The sequence below is a fragment of the Staurois parvus genome, unplaced genomic scaffold, assembly GCF_062004578.1.
Source record: "Staurois parvus isolate SC_StPar_1 unplaced genomic scaffold, SC_StPar_1.0 ptg002083l, whole genome shotgun sequence".
Taxonomy (NCBI): Eukaryota; Metazoa; Chordata; class Amphibia; order Anura; family Ranidae; genus Staurois; species Staurois parvus.
Window position 1 is genome coordinate 120,545 of NW_028319879.1, and position 10,602 is coordinate 131,146.

The 10,602-nt window shown below is 47.3% G+C and overlaps 1 protein-coding gene across 1 annotated transcript; it reads left to right on the forward strand.

The window, feature by feature from the left end:
- Positions 1-314: 314 nt before the first annotated feature.
- On the forward strand, positions 315-10,039 carry LOC149432849 (zymogen granule membrane protein 16-like). The gene is made up of 4 exons (XM_089664870.1): positions 315-347; positions 5,338-5,412; positions 8,474-8,606; positions 9,579-10,039. The coding sequence occupies exons 2-4, from the start codon at positions 5,361-5,363 to the stop codon at positions 9,907-9,909; spliced, it is 516 nt and encodes a 171-aa protein (XP_089520996.1). The 5' UTR covers positions 315-347; positions 5,338-5,360; the 3' UTR covers positions 9,910-10,039.
- Positions 10,040-10,602: the final 563 nt, after the last annotated feature.

Genomic DNA, 10,602 nt, shown 5'->3' on the forward strand with positions numbered 1-10,602 from the left:
AACTACTTTATATGGTACAGAAAGGAGAATTCGGGAAGTGAAGGGAAGAAAATGTTAACATAACAACAAATGAGGATCAATAAAAGTTACACATTACCTTTTATATACTTTTCAGATGCCTATCATACATCAGACTGAGGAGGAATGGGGAGGTGGTGGTATGGATGGGGTTAATGGGACATCAATGAATTGGGTTATCATATGACATCATTGAATTCTTTTGGATTATTGCCCATACAACATATGGCAGCTACTGTAGGTGTGATTAGTATACACACAGCTATCTATATATATATATATATCAGGAGAAGGAGAGATAAGTGCATCCAGTCACCAGGTGAGGACAGGTGAGCGATGGAGACATACAAGGACAGGGCTGTTATAATATATAGGAGGACATACAAGGACCATCTCCTGCAATATGTCTGCAGTCTCTGACCATCTCCTGTACCATGCATGCAGTCTCTGACCATCACCTATAATATGTCTGCAGTCTCTGACCACCTCCTGTACTATGTCTGCAGTCTCTGACCATCTCCTGTACTATGTCCGCAGTCTCTGACCATCTTCTGTAATATGTCTGCAGTCTCTGACCACCTCGTGTACTATGTCTGCAGTCTCTGACCATCTCCTGTAATACGTCTGCAGTCTCTGACCATCTCCTGTAATATGTCTGCAGTCTCTGACCACCTCCCGTACCATGTCTGCAGTCTCTGACCATCTCCTGTATTATTTCTGCAGTCTGTGACCATCTCCTGTATTATTTCTGCAGTCTCTGACCATCTCCTGTAATATGTCTGCAGTCTCTGACCATCTCCTGTAATATGTCTGCAGTCTCTGACCATCTCCTGTAATATGCCTGAAGTCTCTGACCATCTCCTGTACTATGTCTGCAGTCTCTGACCATCTCCTGTAATATGTCTGCAGTCTCTGATCATCTCCTGTAGTATGTCTGCAGTCTCTGACCATCTCCTGTACTACGTCTGCAGTCACTGACCATCTACTGTACTATGTCTGCAGTCTCTGACCATCTTCTGTACTATGTCTTCCTGTCTCTGACCATCTCCTGTACTATGTCTGCAGTCTCTGACCATCTCCTGTGCTATGTCTGCAGTCTCTGACCATCTCCTGTGCTATGTCTGCAGTCTCTGACCATCTCCTGTACTATGTCTGCAGTCTCTGATCATCTCCTGTACTATGTCTGCAGTCTCTGACCATCTCCTGTGCTATGTCTGCAGTCTCTGACCATCTCCTGTGCTATGTCTGCAGTCTCTGACCATCTCCTGTGCTATGTCTGCAGTCTCTGACCATCTCCTGTACCATGTCTGCAGTCTCTGACAATCTCCTGTACTATGTCCGCAGTCTCTGACCATCTCCTGTACTATGTCTTCAGTCTTTGACCATCTCCTGTACTATGTCTGTAGTCTCTGACCATCTCCTGTAATATGTCTGCAGTCTCTGACCATCTCCTGTAGTATGTCTGCAGTCTCTGACCATCTCCTGTAATATGTCTGCAGTCTCTGACCATCTCCTGTAATATGTCTGCAGTCTCTGACCATCTCCTGTAATATGTCTGCAGTCTCTGACCATCTCCTGTAATATGTCTGCAGTCTCTGACCATCTCCTGTAATATGCCTGAAGTCTCTGACCATCTCCTGTAATATGTCTGCAGTCTCTGACCATCTCCTGTAATATGTCTGCAGTCTCTGACCATCTCCTGTAATATGCCTGAAGTCTCTGACCATCTCCTGTACTATGTCTGCAGTCTCTGACCATCTCCTGTGCTATGTCTGCAGTCTCTGACCATCTCCTGTACCATGTCTGCAGTCTCTGACCATCTCCTGTACTATGTCTGTAGTCTCTGACCATCTCCTGTAATATGTCTGCAGTCTCTGACCATCTCTTGTAGTATGTCTGCAGTCTCTGACCATCTCCTGTAATATGTCTGCAGTCTCTGACCATCTCCTGTAATATGCCTGAAGTCTCTGACCATCTCCTGTACTATGTCTGCAGTCTCTGACCATCTCCTGTAATATGTCTGCAGTCTCTGATCATCTCCTGTAGTATGTCTGCAGTCTCTGACCATCTCCTGTAATACGTCTGCAGTCACTGACCATCTACTGTACTATGTCTGCAGTCTCTGACCATCTTCTGTACTATGTCTTCCTGTCTCTGACCATCTCCTGTACTATGTCTGCAGTCTCTGACCATCTCCTGTGCTATGTCTGCAGTCTCTGACCATCTCCTGTGCTATGTCTGCAGTCTCTGACCATCTCCTGTACTATGTCTGCAGTCTCTGATCATCTCCTGTACTATGTCTGCAGTCTCTGACCATCTCCTGTGCTATGTCTGCAGTCTCTGACCATCTCCTGTGCTATGTCTGCAGTCTCTGACCATCTCCTGTACCATGTCTGCAGTCTCTGACAATCTCCTGTACTATGTCCGCAGTCTCTGACCATCTCCTGTACTATGTCTGTAGTCTCTGACCATCTCCTGTACTATGTCTTCAGTCTTTGACCATCTCCTGTACTATGTCTGTAGTCTCTGACCATCTCCTGTAATATGTCTGCAGTCTCTGACCATCTACTGTAATATGTCTGCAGTCTCTGACCATCTCCTGTACTATGTCTGCAGTCTCTGACCATCTCCTGTACTATGTCTGCAGTCTATGACCATCTCCTTTACTATATCCGCAGTCTCTGACCATCTCCTGTAATATGTCTGCAGTCTCTGACAGCTTTCTGTAGTACTGTATTCTCTGAAAATTATGTGCAGTCCTCTGGTGATGTCGGCAGCCACACTTAAAGAGGAATTCCAGCCGCTTTCAGAAAAAGAAAAAGTAAAAGTCAGCAGCTAAGTTTTTGTCGCGTTTTCCATTGATTTCAATGAGGAGGTGCGTTTTGGTGCATTTTTTGTTTTACCGCACCAAAAATGTAACAAACAGGATCTTAAAAAATGCACCAGACCAGCAACGAATCAGTGTGAAGAGTTCCATAGGAATACCTGGTCACGTATTTTTCTTCTGCTTTTTTTTACGCAGAAGAAAAATGGATCAGCGTGGAAGAAGCGTTAATGTTGAACTATTGACAGGAACTTGATACAATGTACTGCTCGGGTAATGAATTTTATTCCATTAGAGGTCCGAATCTCATGTTTGTGTGATAATCCAGATCCTTCACATCACAGCCGCCCTCTCCTCTTAGGATAGGTTCTCATCTCCGCAGCGCGGGAACGCACATGAAATCGCACGTGTCACGGAGGGACACACTGCACCAGCAGACGTGCCATTGACTCTGAATGGCGACCCCACATATCGGCACTTGTGGCATGTTTTCACGCATGCCAAACCACATGTTGCTGCACCAGGCGGCTGGATGTGACGCCATTTTATAAAAAGGGTCAGAGAACCCTTTCCACACGTTTCTCCCAGGTAGTGGAATGCATTATAATGGATGGGCTGACCTGCCCATGACAAGAGCGTGCAAATGCGCATGCGCAGAATTGAACCAAGCCTCATATCACAATCATACTCTTACATCAGTGTCCTCAAGCCCCACTGCACATCATAGTCCCCCTTGACATGACAGTCTCCCCCCCCCCTTCATATCAAGAATCCCCTTACCTCTTCACAGCAGTATTCTCAGCTCCTCTACCCCCCACATTACAGTCCTCAGCCCTCCCCCCATCACTGTCCTCAGCCCCCCACATCACTGTCCTCAGCCCCCCACCCCACATTACAGTCCTCTGCCCTCCCCCCATCACTGTCCTCAGCCCCCACCCCACATTACAGTCCTCTGCCCTCCCCCCATCACTGTCCTCAGCCCCCCACATCAGTGTCCTCAGCCCCCCACCCCACATTACAGTCCTCAGTCCCCCTTACATTACTGTCCTCAGCCCCCCACCCCACATTACAGTCCTCAGCCCCCCTTAAATTACTGTCCTCAGCCCCCCCTTTATATCACTGTCCTCAGTACATTACTGTCCTCGCCCCCCACATTACATTCCTCAGCCCCCCTTACATTACTATCCTCAGCCCCCTTACATTACTGTCCTCAGACCCCTACCCCACATTACATTGGTGATCAGTGGGAAGAATGTCCCTTACATTGGTGGTCAGTGGGAAGAATGTCCCTTACATTGGTGATCAGTGGGAAGAATGTCCCTTACATTGGTGATCAGTGGGAAGAATGTCCCTTACATTGGGGGTCAGTGGGAAGAATGTCCCTTACATTGATGGTCAGTGGGAAGAATGTCCCTTACATTGGGGGTCAGTGGGAAGAATGTCCCTTACATTGGTGATCAGTGGGAAGAATGTCCCTTACATTGGTGGTCAGTGGGAAGAATGTCCCTTACATTGGTGATCAGTGGGAAGAATGTCCCTTACATTGGGGGTCAGTGGGAAGAATGTCCCTTACATTGGTGATCAGTGGGAAGAATGTCCCTTACATTGGGGATCAGTGGGAAGAATGACCCTTACATTAGTGGTCAGAGGGAAGAATGCTCCTTACATTGGTGGTCAGTGGGAAGAATGTCCCTTACATTAGTGGTCAGAGGGAAGAATGTGCCTTACATTAGTGGTCAGAGGGAAGAATGTGCCTTACATTGGTGATCAGTGGGAAGAATGCCCCTTACATTGGTGGTCAGTGGGAAGAATGTCCCTTACATTGGTGATCAGTGGGAAGAATGTCCCATACATTGGGGGTCAGTGGGAAGAATGTCCCATACATTGGGGGTCAGTGAGAAGAATGTCCCTTACATTGGTGGTCAGTGGGAAGAATGTCCCTTACATTGGGGGTCAGTGGGAAGAATGTCCCTTACATTGGTGATCAGTGAGAAGAATGTCCCTTACATTGGTGGTCAGTGGGAAGAATGTCCCTTACATTGGGGGTCAGTGGGAAGAATGCCCCTTACATTGGTGATCAGTGGAAAGAATGTCCCTTACATTGGTGGTCCGTGGGAAGAATGTCCCTTACATTGGTGGTCCGTGGGAAGAATGTCCCTTACATTGGTGGTCAGTGGGAAGAATGTCCCTTACATTGGTGGTCAGTGGGAAGAACGCCCCTCCCCCCTTGCGGTGGTGTCCAGACTGTCATAGACAGCTCAGAAAGGTCATTGGTCTCATTCTTTTAGCTCCGCCAAGTGGTGGCCCCGGTACCTTGCAGGGACCATTAGAGAGGTAAATCAGCCACATCTCAGCGAACCCTCAGCAACCTCTGAAGGAACCCTAGTTGAGAATGACTGGTCTATAATACTTTGTTCTCCCAGTGGTGATCTGTATTGTATGAATTATGGTTTTGGTTTACAGTAAATTATATTAATATAACACACAACTTCTAGGTGACACCTAAAAAAAACCCAGAATGCTGACCCTCCTGTGTGTGTGCCTGCTGGGCTCCACAGCGGCATCAAGTGGTGAGTATGAGTTATTACAGTGCCCTGTGCATCTATTTTACCAGCGCATGGTGATTGGTTCATGATGATGATTGATGATAATTTATTTCAACTATTTATCTAGTGCCAAAACTTTAGGCATCACTTCGCTAGGTATACAGAACCATTCAGCCCATTTGGTCAGCTGACAATTATTCTACTAGTGGGTGTTTGGATTGTGGGAGGTGTAGCAATCGTACCCACAGAGATGGACGCGGTTCAACCATTTTGCTCCAACCTCCATCTTGGCAAAGGATCATCCATCTTGTACAAATATATCTTTTCTCATCCCCCTCCTTCTCTGAGATCCACACTGACATGTGATTGGGTGTGTGTTGGAAGTGTCACAGGCAGACCAGAGCACAGCAGGAAGCTCCGAGTTATAAAACCTCTCTGAGCTGGGTGCCAGACTGTCTAAGAAACTGTGCAATCTGGCACCTCGTAAAAGGATAACCCAAGCCTTCCGATGAGTTCAAAAACATTCCAGACAAGTAATAAACTAGATACTACTTTTAAAATCCATTTTCCCCCTATGTCTCATATCTTAGAATATGAGAGACTTACCTAAAAACCAGGCATATCTACAGATTGGTCACGAGAAGAAAAACCGTTTGATATGTCACAATCCTTGGCTGGAATATATAGGAAAGCAGAAAATTACAGCTCTTGAACCATTCAAGTATGTATCTCATATTTCATATCTAACTGTTCCGCAGATGCATCTGCATATTTATCTACTCACGGTTGGAATGTTAATTGTGCCTAGGAAAAGTTATGAGCCAAAATATAAGCTAGGAGAGATTTTGGTTCTAGCTTGGGTCTCCGCCTAGACACCCCCTCCCCAAATGAGACATTGGTCCTTGGCTTCAGAGACACCCCCTGCTGGGGGACTACAAAATAGGCTGTCAGGCCTAAGAGAGAAGTTGAAGAATTCTCTTTAACATCAGAACCAACTTGGGAGACGGTGCCCTTTTGCTCTGAAACTTGATCTGCTTAACCCAGGACTTTTGGCAAGTACTCTACCTCTCTAAACTTCTTTCTGTTACCTTTTTGCTGTGTTATTGCTCTGTATATTTATATATATATTGGTTACATCTTTTTTCTGTAAATATTTTTATTGCACCCTTTTGACCTTTTAGTAATAAATCTTTCTTTCTGAAAGTGTTGAACTTTTTCTAAAGCTTCTTAATGAAACTTACGAATTCATACTGCTGAAGAGCGCTACCATGTGTGTTTAACCCTCTGTAAAGCCTGTCTGCGGTGACAGTGCTATACAGACGATTATCTCAACCATCATAGTGTTATTGCTGATATTGCTGAGTTTCCTCTTTCTCTGTACAAAAAGGAGGTGGTGGCAGTGTGAAGGGTTAATTGCGTAATTAACCTGACCCAATAACAATCGCTCTCAGGCTGCCGGTACATCGATTGTGGTCCAGTGAGCTGGAAAATCTTTGTGCAGGGTGCAGCTGGGCGTGGCATTGTTACGCACGTGACATCGTGGTTTTAGATTGGCTAGTCCTTTGGTCACGAGTTTGGTGAGAAGGGCTGGAGTCTGACGCCGCGATCGTCACAGGAGGAAGCAAAATTATTTCTAAAGGAACTAATTCCAAATAAACAAATGTACAAACTACATGCAGATGGTTTACCTGGAAGAATTGTAAACCATATCAGACAAGTGCCCCTTCCACAGAACCCAGGAATAGAGGAAAGTAATAATTCATACATTATTGAATTGAAAGCAAAAAATTAGGTCATCCAAGCAACAAATGGACAGAGGACTGCTAATGTCATCCAGGAAACAGAGTCACCATCCACTCTATTAGTTTTACAATGTACCCTTGGTAAGGTAGCTCCCTCTCTCAGGCTTATACTCACTTTGAATGCCAAATTCTCCATAGGAAATCAGCACAGGGATGGTGGGAACCCCGCATATGGGCACAGCAGGTGTACAGACCCAGGAACTCAGCACAGGGTTGGTGGGAACCCATCATAATGGGCACAGCAGGTGTACAGACCCGGGAACTCAGCACAGGGATGGTTTGAACCCTCATAATGGGCACAGCAGGTGTACAGACCCGGGAACTCAGCACAGGGATGGTGGGAACCCCTCATAATGGAAACAGCGGGTGTACAGACCCGGGAACTCAGCACAGGGATTGTGAGAACCCCTCACAATGGGCACAGCAAGTGTACAGACTCGGGAACTCAGCACAGAGATGGTGGGAACCCCTCATAATAGGCACAGCAGGTGTACAGACCCGGGAACTCCTCATAATGGGCACAGCGGGTGTACAGACCCGGGAACTCAGCACAGGGATGGTGGGAACCCCTCATAATGGGCATAGCAGGTGTACAGGCCTGATTATTCACCACAGACATAGTGGGCACACCTCATAATGGGCACTGCAGGAATAGTCAGCACAGCAGGCATGGCTGGAACTCAGATAAGGGATGGTGGGAACCCCTCATAATGAGCACTGTAAGGGTACAGACCCGGGAACTCAGTGCAGGGGTCTCACCAACTAAGTCCCAGAAGAAACTATCGAGGGTTTTACTCTCCAGCATCCACCAAATACTAAAATAACTTTTTTGGGTGGATGACCCCAGCAGGTCACCCTTCCTTACGCCTCGTTCCATGATGGTGATGCATGGTTCTAATTGTTCAGGTATCCCCGAAAGTTCTCATCCCAATTCTCAACATATTTGATCAAAACCGCACTCACGTTGCTAAGCCGCGCCTATTTTAAGTTGCTTTCACTGCAATCCCTCTGAACTATGGTACATACCAGGGGCGGACTGACAACTTATGGGGCCCCCGGGCAATAGGGGATCATGGGGCCGCTGTGTCCTTGCCCACACCCAAAAAAAGCTTATAAAAGGTATCAGGGGCATTTCATGGGGCCCCCTACTGACCCCGGGCCCTCAGGCGGTGCCCGAGTGCTTGATTGGTCAGTTCGCTCCTGGTACATACACATACAATATACACATTTCCTGCAGGAGGCTCCTGCCTGTCTGACCGCTCTCCTCTCTTGCACCCTTGTAGTTCAGTCGCGGCTCTCTTCCTACACTGGGGAGTTCGGAGCTGGTGGAGGTTCTATCTTCTCCTACTCTTCGGATCAACTGAACGGGCAAATAACAGGCATTCGCATCAGAGAGAATCCCAGCCATGTGCTTGGGTAAGAACCTTCATACTATCTCTTTTCTACCACGCCAGCATCTCCAGCACATTTCAGGTATACACATAAAGTACAAATCTGTAATGTAAATTCCTGTCATGTGACCTTGTCTAGGCTGAGCTGAGGTCATCACTGTGCTGCAGGCAGGAGGAAGCATTTCCTCAGTCTCCTCTCCCCCAGTGGTCAGACTGCAACATTGGAACTTTGTAGCAAGTGAGAGGGTGAGAAACTACAGCAGGGGCTGATCTGTGTCAGACATTTGTGAACACAGCCAAGAACTGCGCAGGCACCAGGATTTCCATGATTGTGTCATTTCTGAGCCAGCATCTCCAGGAAGTAGATAGTGACCCTGGATAATGCCTGAACAAAGATGGTGCCAACCTTCTGGAGAGAAAAGCAGATGAAGGCATTGTTGAGGGAGTATTGTGATCTCTGTGACAGGCAGGGGTGCACTTAAAGCGGAGCTCCACCCAAAAGGGGAAGTTTTGCTTTAAGCCCTTCTCCCCCTCTCCCCATTAAGGATTGGCACCTTTGGGGAGCAGGTACCCGAATTTGACAGGTACCCACTCCCACTTCTGCTGTGATTGCCTAGGCAATCAGAAGCAGAAGTTGTCCCTCCCCTCCCTCCCCATAGTCTTCTGGGACACGTGACAGGTCCCAGAAGACTACGGGGCCATTCACAAAGCGCAGCGCTTCTCGCACATGCTCAGTTGGCACCCCGCTGTGAATCCACAAGCTGTCACAGCCGGGTGACCACACTGAAGATGCCGGCGCCGGGGAGAGAAGATGGCCGGTGAAACCAGTGGTGGTGAGGACACCGCTGGACCGAGGGACAGGTGACTTTTTTTTTTTCAGGCGGAACTCCACTTTAACATGGTGGGCTCTGGTTTCAGCATTCCATCACAGCCCTTGGAAACATTACAACACTCCCAGGTTTCTTTTTTTCTCATCTCTTCTGATCATTTTCTCCAGGATCCAGCTCCAGTATGGTGGCATCTGGGGGCCTTATTACGGAAGCACCTCCGGTACCCTTTTCGAGGTCTTGTTGCACCGCGGTGAAAACATCACTCAGGTGTCGGGGAAATTTGCCTCTTATGTGAATGAGTTAGTCTTCGTGACAAGCCGTGGAAGAATCTTCAAATTTGGGCAACCATCAGGCACAAGCTTCAACGATTTTCCATTGTTCGAGGGCACCGTACTGCGCTACATTAGCGGCCGATATACCACCGCTGTCCTAACCAGCATTGGCTTCCACTGGGGTGTCCAACCCAGCTGCTACTACTGTAAAGATGGTTCTAAGTGAGCTTAAGAACCAAGGAGAGCCCACCAGAGCCAACCAGAAGGCCAGACTCCTTCTTTGTCCACTTGGATTTTTTCTACATTCTACCTTTCCAATGTTTCCTTACGCTGAGATAATAAAGCTTTGAAATATTTTCCTGTGTTCCGTTATGTCTGTAGAACTATTACCAAATGGGAAATGTCCAAAAAGTGCGCCAGTTAGACCAGTTATGTACTGTATGTAGAGTGGGTGTACGGGGCATTCCCAGCTCACTGGGATTTTGATTTGGACACGCTTTTCTAATTAGTATAGATGTTCTGTAGTTCACATGGAAAGCTCGGTGTCAGATTACCCTGTGGAAGAAAGTCCCCCTTGTTGAGGTGGTGGTGCACGATATTCTGGGTGAGGTTGGGAAGATTCAAGGTCTTGAGAGGGGCAGGGAGCCTCAGGCGGTCTGGATGAGGGCGTGGAGGAATATCAGACCTGCCTTTGGTGAACTGTCCATCTCTGGGGGAGGGGCTCTTTTCTTATGCTGTTCTTTTCACTCCCTTATGCAGGCCATAGATGGGTCGAAAATCGGCCGATTTTTCTTTTAAAAAAACGAACAATCGGTCGTTCAAGTGGCCGACGTTACCACCAATGGTAAAAAAAATCGGCCGATTTTCATCCCGTCTACAGCCGGCAAAAAGTGTCCCTGCAGAGAGCTCCGCTATTTCT

Coding starts and splice junctions, on each gene's coding strand:
- LOC149432849 (XM_089664870.1), top strand. CDS start 5,361: ATGCTGACCCTCCTGTGTGTGTGCCTGCTGGGCTCCACAGCGGCATCA. Junction 5,413..8,473: donor CTCCACAGCGGCATCAAGTG/GTGAGTATGAGT, acceptor GCACCCTTGTAG/TTCAGTCGCGGCTCTCTTCC. Junction 8,607..9,578: donor AATCCCAGCCATGTGCTTGG/GTAAGAACCTTC, acceptor CATTTTCTCCAG/GATCCAGCTCCAGTATGGTG.